This window comes from Protopterus annectens, chromosome 12.part0 (assembly GCF_019279795.1).
Source record: "Protopterus annectens isolate FY-2018-M chromosome 12.part0, PAN1.0, whole genome shotgun sequence".
Classification (NCBI taxonomy): Eukaryota; Metazoa; Chordata; order Ceratodontiformes; family Protopteridae; genus Protopterus; species Protopterus annectens.
Window position 1 is genome coordinate 1,236,895,287 of NC_056746.1, and position 18,867 is coordinate 1,236,914,153.

The 18,867-nt window shown below is 48.5% G+C and overlaps 1 protein-coding gene across 1 annotated transcript in view; it reads left to right on the forward strand.

Annotated features, from left to right (window-relative positions):
• The window catches only part of EIF2S2 (eukaryotic translation initiation factor 2 subunit beta), a gene marked incomplete in the record, with an annotated part of 541,218 nt that overhangs the window by 391,654 nt on the left and 130,697 nt on the right, over positions 1-18,867 (forward strand). The window contains 1 exon segment of the mRNA XM_044090251.1: positions 6,792-6,877. Within this exon segment, the coding sequence (XP_043946186.1) occupies positions 6,792-6,877 (86 nt within the window).

Genomic DNA, 18,867 nt, shown 5'->3' on the forward strand with positions numbered 1-18,867 from the left:
TGAAAGATCCCTTGAGTGAAACTGTTTCTGCCGTTAAGCAATGATTTACTGTGTGCATGCTAAATTTTTTTGGGTGCTTTCGTAAAGGGTACTAACTTATCTTTCCATCTGCTTGTTTGCCTTGCAAAGCATTCTGGCCTTTTATTAGCCATTTTGTGTGTCATTCCCATGACTTTAGTGTATTTTGAGGTGTGTCCCAAATGAGTCGCCATCTATACCCAGTATGCCAAGATTTCAGCTTCCTTAACTGCTGAAAGGTGGTACGAGTTAGTATTTCTGATTTTTGCCTGTTTTTCTTGTTTGATGCAGTGGTTTGTGAACAGCTGATGTTAAGTTGTCTATCTCGCCTTCATTCTTGCTGGATGGGTTCGGAGCCGACCTCGGCTCCGACTCGGCCACTCTAAAAGCTCGAGAGTTGGTTCCACCGGCTCGAGGCTCCCCTTATATCCCACAATGCTAGGCGAGAGTTACCTCAGATCTCGTTTGCCGCTACAGCTTCGAGGTTGGTTGTTTCTACCGGTTCTTGGTGAGTACTATTTCTTGTTGAAATTAGTCTTTAAAACCCCTTTAATTTAATATATTTACTTAGTTTAGTGTAGTTTAGAAAACTTTTTATTCCCTTCCAAAAAATTTCCGTTTCTTTTCCTCAAGAACCTTTGGTTCTTCCCTTGGGCCTATAGGCCTTTCCTTCCCTAGTGGAGTGTGTGTATTATTTTAGTTTAAATTACTAGTACTGCTTTTATTATAATTAACCTGACAGGGTGTAACTAGTGTGTTTGTGTGTGTTTGTGTACACCTGTTCAGATAAAATGTCTAAAGAAGCAAAGGTCTCGGATTCAAGAAGTGTGATGCGTGCTGTCAGAAAATGTCTCTGACAGACGCTCACACTTCTTGTGTCTATTGTCTGGGGCCTTTGCACCTGCAGGACTCCTGTGCTGTGTGCCATGGCTTCAGCCCCAGGGTCCTGCAGGAAAGAAAGAATAAATTGATTCTTAGAGGCTTACTCAAGCCAGAGGATTCCCTGTCTGTTTCAACAGGGAAGCCCTCTAAGGCATCTAGGTCTTCGGCTCCGCAACTGAGCAGAGACCTAAGGTTTCTCAACCTTGCCTTCATCGGCTCCGGCTGGAGCCGATAAGTCTCAGTCCACAGTTTCTGTGGCCTCGCTCCGGCCGGAGCCGAGGTAGTAGAGTTCCGTGTCGGCTCCGACCAGACCTTCGGAGCCGACAACTAGGAAGAGGTCCAGGTCACCATCTCTTGGCTCCGCTCATTCGGCTCCAGGATCTCCCCTGCTGTCTGAACGGAGCCAAAGATCTCACTCCTCTAGGTCATCGAGGCTGTCGGATCATGACCTTCAGAGGGTAGTGAGTCGACTACTTAAGTCCGAGGCACTGGCCCAGATGCTTCAGAGCCCGACTCATCAGTCGATGCCTGCCCCGGTCCATCAACATATTCCTCCTTCGACTCTCTTGAGCTCGGAGCCGGGTCATGTCGGAACCGAGACTGTGATTGCGTCGGTGCCGATACAATTGTCTTCGGCTCCGTCGTCGGCTCAGTTTACTTCCTTGGGAGAATCTCTGGGCCGGACTTCCCTCGGCTCGAGGGGTGAGTGGCATCGGACCCTTGTCCGACCCCCCTCTCCCCCTCGGTGCTTCGGCGCTGGTGAGTTCGGCTCCGACATCGGCCTCGGAGCCATCACTGTCGGTGCCGAGAGGGGTTCTTAGCTTCTCTGAGCGGGGACCTCTGGCTCTGCCTGACAGGGGTGCATTCGAGGTCATGCGGAGTGTGTTAGAGCCTGGCTCTACTCCACAGTCTGCTCCGTCCGCCCCTCCCTCTATGGTGCCTCAGGCTAAGTCGACTCACTCCCTCATCCCGGACCGCAGAGAGCCAGCTCCTCAGGAGCCCCTGTGGGATTTCATCCTCTTCCGAGGCCTCTCCTGATTTGGCAGAAGAGCCCCTCGGAAGAGGAAGTGTAAGAGGAAACACATTGACTCACCTGAGTCCATCACGTCAGACACAGATTTGGATGATTCTGAGGGTTCCCCGTTCCCCTTCTGAAGATGTCTCATTTGCAGACATTCTGGAGATCCTGAAACAGAGGGAAATTGGCCAGCCCTCAACCCTTCGGAGGTCGGATCAGTGATTCTTGAGGCGTTTGGCTCTCGACCTTCCACCTCCTGGGTGTCCCCGCTCTTCGACCCCCTCATGCAGGTGGTTGCTAAGAAGGCATGGACGGCTCCTGATTCAGTGGACCCCACTCCCAGGAGACCCTCTAAGTTCATAACAGCTCCAGCAGATAAACAATTTTTAACAAAAGGAGTTTCTGTGGATGCTATGGTGGTAGCTGCTGCCACAAAGAAGGAGCTAGCTGATCCTTCAGTACCTGTCCATCCACCTAACAAGGAATCTAGGTCCATGGATAGGTACGGGAAGCGGATGTTCTCGTCAGCGACATTTACCATGCGTTCGCTGAACTACCTGTGCCATTTTACTCGTCTACAAAGGGACTTGATCAAGGAAGCGAGTGAAATGTTAAAGGATCCTACAGCTGCGGGTTTCCAAGATAAGATGAACATGCAGCTGGCTACCCTTAATTCCATAACCAACTCCTCCATGCGCCTTCTTTCTTACGCGGCTGATGGAGCGAGCAGAGCCGCAGGGACAGGTGTGGCCTTACGTAGGCATGCCTGGATGCGGCTATGCAATTTTGCGGACCCTTTCAAGACGTCTTTCACGAACTCCCTTTGATGGATCATCTCTTTGGTCCTCAAGTGAAAGAAACCTTGACTAGGTGCGAGACTGATGGCAAGGCCCTTTCTGCCGCCGGAGTCCGTTTTCTACTCCTTCCAGGCCTTACCCCAAAGGCCAGAAGGGTGGAAAGATGTGGTTCCGTAAACAATCTCAAGGGACTTTGCCTGACGACAGAGTCGCTTTTCCCACCAGAGGCAGAGGTGGGAATAACAATGGTAGACGCCGCCCTAGGGGCAGGGGGTCCGCAGAACCAGGGTAATCGGAAGCCTTCCTGACAAGCCCTTTCAGCATCCCTGAGGTGTTGCCCGACTGCCCATCTTCGGAGGCAGTCGGGGAAGATTGTCACTGTACCCAGAAGCCTGGCTATCCCTGACTCAAGACAAATGGGTACAGTCCATCATTTCAAGGCTATTCTATCCCCTTTCTTCGCTTCCAAATCAGTCAAAAATCCCTTCCAGATGTTCCACCGCTCAAAGGGATCTAGCAGCTTTGGAAATTTCAAAACTGCTTGCAAAAGAGCAATTCAGCCAGTTCCAGCAGACCAGCAAGGATCCGGAATCTACTCAAGGTTCTTTTAGATCCAAAGAAAACAGGGACTGGAGACCAATTTTGGATCTCAGTGTCTTGAACAAATCAGTCAAGAAAACAAGATTTCGGATGGTCACGCTGCAATCCATCCTTCCCCTTTTGGGCAAAGGAAACTGGATGTGCTCTATAGACCTTCGGATGCGTACTATCACATAAAGATGAACAGACGCTCCAGAAGATTCCTCCGCTTCAGGCTGGGAACCAGTCATTTTCAGTTCAGGGCCCTGCCCTTTGGTCTCACCACTGCCCCGGTGTTTACCAAATGCATGGCAGTGGTAGCTTCTCACCTGAGACGACAAGGATTCCAGGTGTTTCCATATTTGGACGACTGGCTCCTCACAGCTCCCACCAAGCATCTCCTTCTGATGGCCAGAGATTACATTTTTCGTGTTTGTCAAAAGCTGGGTATTTCAATAAATTGCGAAAAGTCTGTTTTGTCGCCTTGTCGTACTATTACCTACATAGGCGCAAATCTAGATACGATAAACATGTCTGCAAGGCTAACACATCAGAGGATATCAGACATTCACAAATTGGTATCACTCCTTCTCAACAACAACAGAATCAAAGCCAGGTTAGTTCTAAAGGTGTTGGGAATTATGGCAGCGGCCATACCTCTCCTTCCATTAGCCAGATACCACATGCGGATCCTTCAGTGGATGCGTTTTACTCAATGGTCATACCAGGAACTTCCAATGTCTCACACCATTGTGATCACGCAAGCGTGCAAAAAGCATCTCATGTGGTGGATGTCTTCCCCATCTCCTGTCGGAAGACCCTTTGTTCCACCTCCTCCGGTTGCTACACTGACAACGGATGCCTCCCTGATCGGGTGGGGGGGGCATTATCAGGGCAGGACAGTCCAGGGCACATGGCAACCAAACGAATGCCACTTGCACATAAATGTTCTGGAGATGAGAGCAGTGCTTTTAGCGTTGCAAGCCCTTCAAGACTCTCTTCCCTTGGGAACAATTGCAATCCAGACAGACAATATGTCTGTAGTGTGGTACATCAACAAACAAGGCGGAACCAGATCATACCCCTGTGTCGAGAAGCACTCAGACTGTGGCAATGGGCGATTTCTTCTCAGCGTTTTCTGATAGCAACGCACATCCCCGGAAGTCCAATCATATTGCGGACAAGTTGAGCAGAGCTATTCTCATGCCTCACGAGTGGTCTCTGAAAGACTCTGTAGTGAGAGAAATTTTTCTCAAGTGGGGTCAGCCTTGCTGCGATCTTTTGCTACTCCCCAAAACAGCAAGTGCAGAGAATATTTCACTCTATTCCCTTTACCAGGCCAACCCAGCAGAGACGCTCTAGTCCAAGTTTGGCCCCGGGACTTCTGTATGCATTTCCTCCTTTCCCACTGATCTCTCAAGTAATACAGAAAGCTATCGCTCAGAAGGCCTCATTGATCCTCATTGCTCCTTACTGGCCTCGACAAGTGTGGTTCCCCTTTCTACATCGTTTTCTCTTGAGCGACCGTGGAATCTGGACCTAGTTCCAGATCTTTTGATCCATCAGTCGGGTCAGTTTCATCGCTCCCTCCCTCTCTGAACCTCACTGCTTGGTTCCTCCAGTTCCAACCTTAGCCAGGCTTCCTCAATTATCTCACTCTGTTAGAGATATATTGATAGCTTCCCATAAATCTTCCACTGAAGATTTATTTGAGTAAGTGGAAACGCTTCTCATATTGGGCACAAGGAAAGGACATAGATCCTTTCACCGCTTCCATCCAACTAGTCCTTGATTTTCTAGCTGAACACTTCCATGCAGGTTCATCTCCTCTACACTTAAAGTTCATTTGGCAGCTATTTCTAACTTTCATGTGGGTATTTCTGAATCTGCCCTAATGTCCCACAAACTCTGCAAAGCCTTTTTGAAAGGAGTTTTTCTTCTCAGACCTCCTATAAGAAATCCTCCTTCTCCTTGGGACCTAAATTTAGTTCTTGCTTCTTTGATTCTTCCCCTTTCAACCTGCAGCTTCCTGTTCTTTAAAATTGTTATCATGGAAAACTCTTTTTCTGGTAGCTATTACATCAGCTAGAAGAGTTTCAGAGCTTCAAGCACTCAGCTGTCATCCTCCTTATCTTTTGTTTCATAAGGACAGAGTATCCTTACGAACTAACCCGTCCTTTTGCCTAAAGTGGTCTCGACATCAAATCTGAATCAATCCATTGATCTACCAGTCTTTTTCCAGAATACTCCAATAGGTCTGAACAAAAATTACACTGCCTGGATGTTCACCGTCAATTGAGGTACTACTTGGATAGAACTAAACAGTTCAGAAAATCTGATCAGCTGTTTGTCTCCTATGCGGAGAGCAGAAAGGGACTTTCAGTTTCAAAGGTATCATTATCCAGATGGCTAACATCATTGATTTCCCTTGTATATGAGATTAGACATCAAAAGCTGCCTGATAAACCTAAGGCTCATTCCACCAGAGCTTTGGCTACTTCTTTAGCTTTCCAAGACAGACTGCCTATTGACACCATTTGTGCAGCGGCTACTTGGGCTACTCCTCACACTTTCATTTCTCATTATAAGTTGGATTTAGCTTCTAGGCATAGAGCTAACTTTGGTTCCACTGTTCTCAGGAGTCTGTTCCGTTAGGCCACCCGGGACAAGGTGCTAGGGACGCGGTCCCATCCAGCAAGAATGAAGGCGAGATAGACAACTTAACATATAGAAGTTATGTTCTTACCATAACGTTCCATGTTAGTTGTCTTCTTCTCGCCTTCTTCTTGCGTCCCACCCTCCTTCCCCCTGGCCTGGACAGACCTAGAGGAGTTGTGATTGTGACCTCTCTTTCTACCACCTCTTTCTTAGACATATGCTATTATGCATATTTCCTGGTTCAGGATGTAGGTCACCCTTCTTTCTTCCTGTTAGAGGTGGACTCTTTTTTACAGTTAGTCTGTTACTTTTATAAGCTGGGGTTAGCTTACAAACGAGATCTGAGGTAACTCTCGCCTAGCATTGTGGGAGGTGGAACCAACTCTCGAGCTTTTAGAGTGGCCGAGTCGGAGCCGAGGTCGGCTCCGAACCCATCCAGCAAGAAGAAGGCGAGAAGAAGACAACTAACATGGAACGTTATGGTAAGAACATAACTTCTATTTTGTCTTGGTCATGATTATTATTGAGAAAGTTGAACTTCCTCTGTCTTCTGCGTGTGTTGGAATTCCATTTTGTTTTGTTTGTTTTTTTATTTGGCATTGTCAGAAGTATGGCTACCAGCTCTGAATGCAGTCATATGAGAATCAGTTGTGTGTTGTAGTCCGTACTTGTACTTTGTCGCCATGCTGCTGCTTGATGTCATCTCAACTAGTCATTAGTGATTTACATTTCTTTCTTTGGAATGATTGGGGGCTCACTTAAAAGAAGCAGTCCTGAATTATATGCAGTGCCTTTCGTTGTCTGTTTTAAACTGATTTTTTGCTTTCTTTTCCTCTCAGTGGCTCTATAGATGGCAACAACCAGCTTGTTATCAAGGGAAGATTCCAACAAAAACAGATAGAAAATGTCTTAAGGCGATATATTAGTAAGTATGTTATGTCCGTTCAGTAACTGTTTTTATGGTAAGACGAGCAAGGAGAGGAGCACTGAGTTGATTCTTTCGTTCAGCATCTAAGTCAAGGTACTGGATATTACCATTTTACAGTGTAACCAATAATCTGAAGTAGTTACTTCATTTGCTCTGCAACCTGTGGGTATCGGATCTGATCTCGGATCCAAGCCGGCAGCTTCACAAGCTACAAGATCCAAGCTCCTAGCTCTTCCCCCTACCCATAACCCCCTGCAACTAGCTGTATTACCTCAGATCGTTTTTGCCGCAGCTGAAGACAGCTACTTTTTGAAGAGCTCCTTAGCTAAATTGGTGACTGTTCCTTTTTCTCTCTGAGAAAAGCTTTTTCTCAGAGTTTGATTGTTGTGTGTTTGTTTAGTGTCCCTATAGACAGTATAGTTAGTTTTTTTGTGTGTAGTAGTGTTAGTTTTCTGTGTCCACCCCTCCACCACTTAGTGTTTGGGTGTGCGTGTATTTGTGGTAATGGCTGAAGGGCCCAAGGACGTTTTTTCAAAATGTACTGAGTGTGGCCATAAGCTTTCTCCTGCTGATGGCCACACCACACTCAGTGCGTTTTATGCCTGGTGGTGGCCCATTTATCAATGGCTTGCCAAATCTGTGCAGCCTTTAACCCCCGGGCACTTAGGGACAGGAAGAATAAGCTGGTCCTGGCGGGCTTGCTCCCCAGGATTCGGCTGCTTCTTCCTCCCCCTCCAAGGCTCAGGCTGTCTCTTCAGCCCCAGTGCCTTCCGCTCCCCCCCGCTCAACCGGGAACTCAACCTCCCCCTTTGGGTTTGAGTTCGGGGGACTCTGGTGCCTCTTCCTCTAAAGAGAAGAGGCACAAAGATAAGGAGAGACACAGGTCTCAAAAAAGGTGGGCTGAGACTCGATCCTCAGCCCTGCCATCTAAGCTGGCTAGCTCTCCCTCGAGGGTTTCCGGATCCTCCCCCCCCCCCTCTGCTCCATTTGCCTCGTTTTTCGCCAGAGGGGGGGAGTACTGGTCTCCCTCGAGGTTGTCGAGGCGACCCTCCTAGCCTGCCTTGACGACTTCCTCCAGGTCGACCAGGAGCCTCACTGATGCAGATATGGATCGGATGATGCGTCGATTCTTGCAGACCCAAATGCAGATTGGGGGTGCTCTTGCCTCCCCCCTCGGGGGGGGGGGGGGAGTGCGGCCTCTGTCTTTGCTCTGATCACTCCTTCTCCAACCCGTTTTCGGGTTTTGGAGTCATCTGATCCGGGCCCTTTCGGAGCCGGGAATTCGTTGGCGCTGATAGCTCCGGTCTCTTCGCCGACCATGCCCTAGAGTATTTCGGATCAGAGTTCTCTGGGCCGAGGGCCGGGCGTCGGATCCGGGGGAATTGATGTGTCTTCGGCGCCGTTGAGGTCGGAGCACACTTCTCTCTCTCGGATCCAACCGCATCGGCTCCGACTCCGGTCCCTACCTCCGAGCCGAGGAAATTGCTCTCGGAGCCTGGGGAGAGTAGTTCTCCTTCGGCTTTTGAGGTAGTGGAGAGGGTGCTGTCGAGGTCCTCCAGGTCCCCGGTCCGGGCTTCGGATCCTCCCGCACCCCTGCTGCATATGGGTCTATCCTCCGTCATCCGTCCATTGGGACAGCCTGCCCAAGCTCTCCAGCTGTTTCCCGTGGAGGAACAGGAAGCCATTGACGAGCCCTCCTCGGACAGTCCCACCGAAGAGGTCCCTCGTAAACGGAGGTGTAAAAGGAGGCACCTGGACTCCCCTGAGTCCATCACCACAGACACAGATTTGGATGAAACTGAAGGTTCCCCAAGATCACCCCCCGAGGATGTCTCCTTCAGAGACATCATGGAGATGTTGCGTATTAGAGGGGGTTGGTCTGCCCAAAAACCTTCCGCGGATGAATCCGTGTTCTTGGAGGCGTTTGAGGCAGACCAGTCTACCTCCTGGGTGTCCCCTCCGGCTTGACCCCCTGGTAAACCTTATTACTACCAGGGAGTGGAAGGAGCCCGACACCGTGGAGCCAATCCCGAGACTGCCCGACAAAGTCCTTAGCCCCCCCATCAGATACAGTCGTGGGCCAAGGGGTCTCCGGTCGATGCCATGTTGGTAGCGGCTGCCACGAAGAGAGAACTCCCCCAAGAGAGTTCTTCGGTCCACCCGCCGGATAAGGAATCTCGGGCGCTGCACCGCATTGGGAAGTGGATGTTTGCTTCAGTGACCTTCTCTGTGAGGGTGCTGAATTATATGGCACACACCATTCGGCTACAGCAAGACTTGATTAAGGAATACGCTGCAGCCCCCCCCCCCCCCCCCGAAGTCAATGTCGGTCGAGGACAAGAATGTGTTTTCAACTCGTATGGCCACTCTAAAATCCATATCTAACACGTCCATGTGGCTACTCATGCAACGGAGGGAGCCGCTAGGGCCAGCGGAGCCGTGGTTGTCTTGCAGCGTCACGCCTGGCTCCGCCTTTGCGATTTCGCGGAACCCTTCAAGGCGTCCTTCGCGAATGCGCCCTTTGACGGGTCTTCGCTTTTTGGCAAGACCGTTTGCGAAACGCTGGTCCAAAGTGAGTAGGACGGGAAGACGCTGTCTGCCGTCAGGGTCCGCTTCCCTAATCCTCAACGATCCTTCTCAAGGAATCAGAGGGGGACAAAAGAAGTTGTGGTTTCGCAAGTCTCAGCAGTCCCATCCAGCTTCAGACCCCTCGTCCTCCAGAGGCAGAGGAGGACAAGGTGGACGCCGGCCCAGAGGCAGAGGGGGGCCGCGTAATTTTGGGTCTGGAGAGCCTTTCTCTGACCCGCGCAGCAGTCCTGAGGGCTTACCCGACTGTCCATCTCTGGAGGCAGTTGGGGGGGGGGGCAGTTGATGGAGCATCTGTCATATTGGGAGTCCATTACGACAGATCAATGGGTGCTCCGCGTCATATCCAGAGGTTACTCCGTTCTCGTCCTAAGCCTTCCCCCTACAAGCAGACGCCTCCCCGATGTTCCACCCGATCAGAGGGAGGCAGCGGCTTCAGAGGTTTCGAAGTTGCTAAGAAAAAGAGCCATCCAGCACATCCCTCCCAGATCAGTCCAGATCGGGTTATTACTCCAGGTTCTTTTTAGTGCCAAAGAAGACGGGGGACCTAAGACCCATTCTAGACTTGTCCGCTCTGAACCTGTTCATCCCCAAGGAAAAATTCCGGATGGTCACACTTCAATCAATTCTCCCCTTGCTGCAGGAGAACGACTGGATGTGCTCTATAGACCTCAAGGATGCGTACTACCACATATTGATGGACAGACTATCCAGAAGGTTTCTCCGCTTCCAGCTGGGAGCCAGTCATTATCAGTTCAGGGTTCTTCCGTTCGGCCTCACCTCAGCCCCCAGGGTGTTCACCAAGGTCATGGCAGTGGTTGCAGCCCACCTGAGACTTCAGGGCATTCAGGTTTTCCCGTACCTAGACGACTGGCTCCTTACCCCCGCCAACAGGCATCAACTCTGCGTTGCAAGAGATTACGCTCTGACTCTTGCCCAGACTCTAGGCATCTCAGTGAATCTTCAAAACTCCTTCCTTCGCCCCGTACAAGTCTTAGAGTTCATAGGGGCCAGATTGGATACCCGTGCTTCCTGAGCCTTTCTGACGTCGGACAGGCTGAGCAGCTTGTCGCTTCAGGTGCTTACTCTTCTTCAGAACCAAGCTCCTGCGGCGGAGTTAGTCCTGAGGGCACTAGGGTCTATGGCAGCGGCTATCAGTCTATCCCTTCATGCACGCCTGCGAATGCGGGTTTTACATAGGAACCTCTAGGTTCAGTGGTCGCTATTACTCCACCCGTTAAGCTCCCTGATTCCACTGAGCAGAGTTTGCAGGGATTCCCTTCTTTGGTGGCTTCATTCTCGAGAGCTGAGGCAAGGGAGACCCTTTGTGATTCCTCCGCCCCAAGCCACGTTGACCACGGATGCTTCTCGCCTCTGGTGGGGGGGGCATTGTTCGGGCAGAACCGTCCAAGGCACGTGGACTTCCCTAGAGACCGCTCTGCATATCAGTGTCCTAGAGATGAGGGCGGTGCTTCTAGCGTTGCAAGCTTTCTATGACCTTCTTCCTCTGGGGACTATTGCAATCCAGACAGACAATATGTCGGTAGTCTGGTACATAAACGGGGGGAACCAGGTCTTGTCGAAGCTATGAGAGTGTGGGAATGGGCGATATCCACCAACCGCTTTCTAGTAGCAACGCACATTCCGGGACGGACCAACATATTAGTCGGATAATTCTCACTCCGTACGAGTGGTCTCTCAATCCATCAGTTGCGAAGCAGATCTTCCGCAAGTGGGGTTGGCCTTGCTGCGATCTTTTTGCTTCTCCATTAAACAAAATGCAGTCAGTACTTCGCAATACTGACGGGGAGACTCCCAGAGACTGTCTTGTTCATGCTTGGCCTCCCAGTCTTCTTTATGCTTAACTTCCCCTTCCGCTTATGACTAAGTTCATACAGAAAGCCTCTCGGTTGGGGAGCAGAGTTATCCTCATAGCCCCATTCTGGCCTCGCCAGATCTGGTTCCCATACCTGCGGTCTCAGTTTAACTCCCCCTTGGATACTGGAACCCATTCCAGACCTGATTTCACATCCCGCAGGATGTCAAACCCCAAACCTGGTAAACCTCAAGCTTGCGGCTTGGATGATCCAGTTCCACTGATGGCTAGGACTCCCGATATCTCATCACCGGTGAAGGCCATTCTGGTAGCGGCTCATAAGCCGGCTACCAGGAAAATATATAATAGCAAGTGGAAACGAGTCTCCATCTGGGCAACAGACAAGGGCCTGGATCCTTTTACAGATGTTCATCGTGTTTCACTGTTGCAGTCATGACTGTAGGGGTTCTCCCCTGCCGGCAGGCAGTCCTCGGTCGGCCAGAATCCCAAAGTCTGGGTCCGGCATCAGATGTTCTTCCATGCTCCCTGACGTCAGAGCGCCAGGAGTACAAAGCTGACAGCCGACGCCATCTTCTCCAGTCTTTCTTGCCGTGCGGTGATAGCAGTTCGCAAGTGCCGGTCGGCTGACTCTTATTTTTTCTGAAACTTCAGTCCGAAGACTTTCTTCTCCACTCAAAGCTAAGTACCCCGTTGGGGAAACTTTTTCTTGCTCCAGTCCGATGTCAGAAAAAGTTAATTGTATTTCATGTGGGAAGCAAATACCTCATAAGGATTTTCATTCATACTGTATTCCTTGCTTAGGCCCTGACCACGACGTAGCTAGTTGTCGGTTTTGTGCTAGATGCTATATTCAATCAACGTACAATTAAACGAAGGTACGATTTTGCTTTTCATTACTTCGGTAGGCGCTTTAACTACAACGGAGTTCACAAACGTCGCAAGGATAAAGACAGGCCTCCGAGGTCCAAATCTGATGATACCGCACAAGTGGAGCCAGCTTCAGGTTCGGCCGTTGTCAGTGAGGTGCTTTTGCAGCCCCTGTCGTCGGCCATTTCAGAACCGATGGCCGAAACGGACTCTCATGAGGAGCCAACCAGGCCTTTAAATATTTCTATTGCAGGACCTTCAGACAATGCTCCTTCGGATGGGTCCGGAGCCGCTGTGCAGGTACCGGCTTCCAAAGGGGTTTTTAGGCCTACTCAGCTTCTAATAAAGGCAAAGACAAAGGCAAAGACTCCTTCTAAATCAAAGACTGCAACACAGGCCTCTTCTGAACCGGCTCCCAAGTCACAGAAACAGTTACTCAAGATGGCGGAGGATTTACTTACTATGATTAGGGGTTCACATCCCCCTCCAGACAAAAGGCCAAGGCAGGATGTTTATTATGATTCCTCTGATCAGGCTTCTGTTTCTTCAGTTTCTTCTTCTGACCAGGAATATTCTTTCCCTCCTTATGAGGATTCTGATGCTGAGGAATCCATTCCTTCAGCTTCTCCCCTTGAGGATTTCTCTTTTGGGGAAACTTTGCATGAAATGAGGGAACATTTCCACTGGGAAGGACAGGAGTATTCGGAATCTAAGAAAAGACTAAGGGATTTTCTTCTTCTCCCCCAACGTAGACCTCTGGCTGTTCCTCCTGTTTTGGATATTGTGGATGATGCTTTTTCGGAGGCTAACTTAACCCCTGACTCTCTTCCTCCTGCTCCTGTTAAGCCTGGTAGATATTACAGGGTTCCTGATTCCCACCAGTTTTTATACAAGAACCCTTTTGCTGACCCTGAAACCATTTCTCAGGGTCCTAAGGGAGTTAAGGCCGCTTCTGCCAAAAATCCCATTCCCACTGAAAAGGATTCTAGATCTTTAGAAAGATGGGGCAAAAAAGTGTACACTTCTGCTACCTTGTCCATTAGGGCTTTAAACTGTCAGTTTCATATGCTGAAATACCAGCAATTTCTCTTGTCTGTTTTAAAACAAAAGCTTACTTCTATTTCTGCCTGTGCAGATAAGGAATTACATGACTTATTGCATGCCACTGAACAAGTTTGAAAGCATGGTTTACACTGTGGGTTTGATGCCTTGGAGGCTTCTTGTAGGGCTGCTGCCTCCGGCACAGTCATTAGAAGGCATGCATGGCTAAAGGAACAAAATTTACCAGAACAAGTAAAAGCTAAATTATTGGATACTCCTGTTCAGCATAATGTTTTGTTTGGATCAAAAGCTGAAGAGGTGATTAAAAAGATGGAGGATAAGGCGAAATCCATGCAAACAGTTAAAGATTTCTTACAAGTACAGCCACCAAGATTTAGCAGGAATTGGCCTTCTAAAAATTGGTCCTTTCCCACTTCAGACAGGCCTCAGAGGGGTAGATGCAGACGCTCCAGAGGAAGGCCTCAAACACAAGCTTCTTATAGACCAAGACAGTGGACTGCTTCCACCCCTAGGGGAGAAGAGGACAGGTCACAAACTCATAGGAAACAAACTCAGTGACTCCCTCTGTTGGGCTGCAGGAACTTCTTGCCCGGAAGCCCCCCTCGGAGGAAAACTCTCTCTTTTTTATCAAAATTGGACTCGTATAACCCAAGACAAGTGGGTTCTGGATGTGGTTTTAAGAGGTTACAAATTCCATTTTCATACCCTGCCAAGGCCAAGCAGATGACCAGACCTTCCAAAACATCAATGGACAGAGGCCTTAAACCAGGTGGAAGCTCTTTTGGGTATGAAAGCCATAGAACTGGTTCCACTTTCAGAGATGGGACAAGGTTTTTACTCTAGGCTCTTTCTAGTCCCCAGGAAGCAAAACTCATGGAGACCCATTCTGGATCTGTCAGTCTTGAACACCTTTCTAGAGATTCCAAAATTCAAGATGCTTACTCTACAGCAGCTACTTCCAATGCTGTCCAAAGATGCATGGATGGTAACTTTGGATTTAAAGGAGGCATATTTACACATTCCCATCAGGCAGGAACGCAGAAAATACCTCGGGTTCAAGGCCGGATCGAGGCACTTTCAATTCTCTGCGCTGCCCTTTGGATTGTCTACTGCGCCCAGGGTCTTCACCAAATGCCTGGCCCCAGTAGTAGCTTACTGCAGACTCAAGGGAATTCAAATTTACCCTTATCTGGACGATTGTCTAATTCAGGCAGACAGCAAGGATGTCTTACTCCAGCATCTAGAATTTGTACAGAACCTCCTCAAGTTCCTGGGATTCTCTGTAAACATAAGAGTCAGATTTGACACCCTCACAACAGTTAACTTTTCTGGGTGCTCTTCTAAACACCACAACCCAGATGGCATTTCTGACATCCGAAAAACAATTACAGCTGGCTTCAACTTTCAAAACCTTGGCAACTTTAACTCTGCTATCTGCAAGGAGATTCCTGCAGGCTTTGGGTTACTTGGCCTCCTGCATCCTTCTCGTACCATATGCAAGACTACACATGAGGAAAATAGTGGTACCTAAAAAGTGTATGGTCTCAGCATTGCCACAGTTTAGACATACTGATCTCCGTCCTGCCTTGCCTTCAAAAGGAATTTCTTTGGTGGTCCAGGGCATGTACTCTAAACAAAGGGAAAACCCTTCTGTCTGCCTCCTGCCAATCAGATTCTAACCACGGACGCCTCGGATTATGCTTGGGGAGCCCATTTTCAGGGCAACTGTCTGCAGGGCCATTGGACAAAGGATCAGCAGCACCTGCATATCAATTTAAAGGAAATGTTAGCCGTTCAGAAAGCTCTAATGGCCTTCAGGAGTCTTCTACAACCAGGACAACTACTAATATGGATCGACAACACCACAGTTATGTGGTACATAAACAAGCAAGGGGGATCTCATTCCTACCCCCTTTGCAGACTAGCCATGGATCTATGGAACACAGCTTTAGCTTGCAATCTGGACCTTCATGCTCAGTTTCTACCAGGGAAGCAAAACTTCCTGGCAGACAGTCTGAGCAGAAACCTTTCGGATCTACACGAGTGGATGCTGGACACCAAAATATTCAGGATGATAACAGCAGTCTGGGGATGTCCTCACATAGACCTCTTTGCATCCCATCTCAATCGTCAACTACAGAATTTTTGCACCAGGACTTTCCACAAAGAAGCTTGGAAAGTGGATGCCCTATCATTCAGTTGGAGGAACTTCTCGGGATATGATTTTCCGCCGCTTCCTCTTCTTCCACGGGTACTATTAAAGATAAAACAGGACAAGCCCAAGATGATAATCTTGCTGGCCCCAAATTGGCCTTGACAGTTTTGGTACCAAACTCTAAAAAACCTGTGTCTGGAGCTCCCTTGGGTTTTACCTCAGTCTCCGAACCTCCTGTCTCAACATCAGGGTCAGGTTCTACACTCTCAGCCTGGCGGCCTGGTTAATCCAGGGCCTTTGATTTCTTCTTTCCTACCCAAGCAGGTTATGGATGTCATTTTAGAAGCCAGACGTCCTAGCACTAGAAAATCTTATGCAGGAAAATGGAAAAGATTTTGTTCCTGGATGCAGGCTCAGGATTCTGATCCTCTTCTTCCGAACATTCCTTTAATTTTACTTTACTTGACTATCTCTTGCATAAGGGTCTCTCTTTCTCTTCCATTAAGATACATGCCTCTGCTATTTCTGCTCATTATAATACAGACCCTCCAATCTTTTCCCACCAGCTCATGAGACAGTTTCTCAGAGGAGCTAAGAACTTGACCTCCTAGATCTCCTCCCATTCCTGCTTGGGATCTCAACTATGTTTGGAAAAACTAACCTTGCCTCCTTTTGAGCCTGCTGCCTCTTCTGACATCAAGTTTGTATCTTGGAAGACAGCTATCCTGTTAGCCCTAACCTCTGCCAGGAGAGTTTCAGAGTTACAAGCTGTTATGGCTGTGGAACCTTATATTATTTTTCATCAAGACAGGGTGTCTTTGAGGACTAATCCTACCTTCATGCCTAAGGTGGTTTCCAAAGTGGCTTTAAACTATCCACTTGCCAACTTTTTTCCCCACTCCTCAAAATAAAGGGGAAAGGATCTTACATTCCTTGGATGTACACAGACAACTATGTTTTTACCTGGACAGAACCAAGGACATCAGAAAATCAGAACAATTGTTTGTTTCTTATGCTTCAAGTTCCCAAGGTAAAGCCATTTCAAAACAGACCATTTCTAAATGGATTGCTCATGGAGTCAGATTTTATTATTCACACCATGGAAAGTAAATCCCAGGGAGTATACAGACTCATTCCACCAGAGCTGCTGCCACTTCTGCGGCCTTCCTCAGGGGAGTTCCTACCAAAGACATTTTGGAAGCTGCAACTTGGAGTTCAGTGCATACTTTTTCTAAGCACTACAATCTACCTCTCTACTCTAAGTCTAGGGCAGGCTTTGCCTCTGCAGTCTTGCAGGGCCTTTTAGCCGCCCCTTCTTCTTTATGACCACCTCCCTTTCTTTCAGCTTTGGGATTCTACCGTACAGTCATGACTGCAACAGTGAAACACGATGAACATAGTACAGTTGTGTACACCTACCATAAATGTAGATGTTCGAGTGTCTTCACTGTTGCAGTCTGGGTTTCCCTCCCTCCTGTCCCCTCTTATTTTTATTTTTGTGTGGTTCCTTTTTTCACCATTCTTCTGAGGTGTATTTGCAAAGGATATGGGACCTTTCTCATTTTGGGACTCCTGACATCTGGGGCAAGAAAAACTGTAGAAGATGGCGTCGGCTGTCAGCTTTGTACTCCTGGCGCTCTGATGTCAGGGAGCATGGATGAACAGCCGGCGCCGGACCCAGGCTTTGGGATTCTGGTCGACCGAGGACTGCCTGCCGGCAGGGGAGAACCCCTACAGTCATGACTGCAACAGTGAAGACACTCTAACATCTACATTTATGGTAGGTGTACACAACTGTACTTTCCTATTCCGACAATCCTGGACCTCCGGTCGCTGATTTTTCGACAGGGAGCAAGTGCTTCTACGGTTAAGGTGCAGTTAGCAGCCATTTCCCATTTTCATGTGGGAGATGGACTAGGATCATTGGCATCCACAAAGTTATGCAAAACTTTCTTGGGCGGCATCTTTCTCTTGAAACCTCCTGTGAAAACAGTGGTGCCCCCATGGGATTTGACACTAGTCTTGCAAGTCCTGACGAGTCCACCCTTTGAGCCTGCAGCTCACCATAACGTTCCATCTGAGTAGGTACTTCCTTTGTCTGCAACCGTCCCCCCTGCCATCCCCCTAACCCTTTTTTGGGTTTTTCTGGTCACCCGAAATATTGCTGTCTTGAGGTTAGGTCTTCAGTATACCTCTGTCGAGGTTATGACTTAGATTGGGCAAAATCGATCTGAGGTAATAGTTAGTGGCAGGGGATTATGGGTTGGGGAGGAGCTAGGAGCTCTGATCTTGTAGCTTGTGAAGCTGCCGGCTCGGATCCGAGATCGGATCCGATACCCACAGGTTGCAGACAAATGAAGTTCCTACTCAGATGGAACGTTATGGTGAGTACATAACTTTTTTTTTTGAAGTGCTGTGAACTAAACTTAAGGTTGGAGGAAATACACAAAATCAGTGATTTGTCTATTTTTATTAGAAGAAAAAATAACAGTAAAGATGAGCATTTGTGTAGTAGAACTGCTTTTCCCCTATATCTCCCAATTGACATTTTCTTGTTTATTGATGATTGGAAGGAGAGCGTCACCAGGCTGCTATCCGATATTTTTGCCTGTCCTAATTGCCTTTTAGCCGGCCTGAACGTCTGCTATGCATGCAGGTTTGCCAGTACGTGCCTAACCCTGGCTACAGCACACAGGTGTGACAAATGTGCATGCATATTTGTCCTTTTGCAGTGCATGTTCCTGTGCCTAAGTTGATTGAGCAGGCAGTGACCACTCATTTCCACCATTCTTTGGCTCCACCAGTGCGCAGATTACCAATTGATCCTGGATACACTTGACATAGTCTAGGCTTCTATTCCATGGAGCCAGCTGGGCAGAGAGGAGGAGGCACTGAGACAGTAGAGCAGGTAAATGTTTTATGTCCTATTCTTGTGTTGCAGTATTCATAACCTTAGGGAGTTGCTGCCTGCAGCACCGGACATCGGCCGGTATACCAAAGTTTTAGAAGCAGGGGTACATGCGACATTGCTTTCAGGGGCCATAAACTGACATCTGCTGTATCTGATGTCTGCACGAACGCAGCTCAGAACTTTTCTGCCGCAGCGAGATTCAGATGTCCGGCCGCTAGTTCAGAATCTGGCATTTGCTCGACATCGGCCGTCCGATTTTCGATCGTTTTCCGGCTGTCCGCATTGAGAAGTACTCTTGTGGGAATTTTCTTTGTTTGCCTTTTTCCAGACGTACATGTCTTCTAAGGGAAAGTGTGCTTGTGGTAGACAAATCCCATATAAAGACGCACACGAGCAGTGTTTGTCTTGTCTAGGAGAGGTTCATGATTACAAAGCCTGTAGCATCTGTTAATTCTTTGTTCCGAAAACCCTTAGAAGCTGTTTGGTGGCTTTAAAACTTTATTTAGAAAATCAGCGCGTCTCACATTTGGAAGGTGGTAAAGGCCCTTCCAAGGAGCCGCCTACAAAGA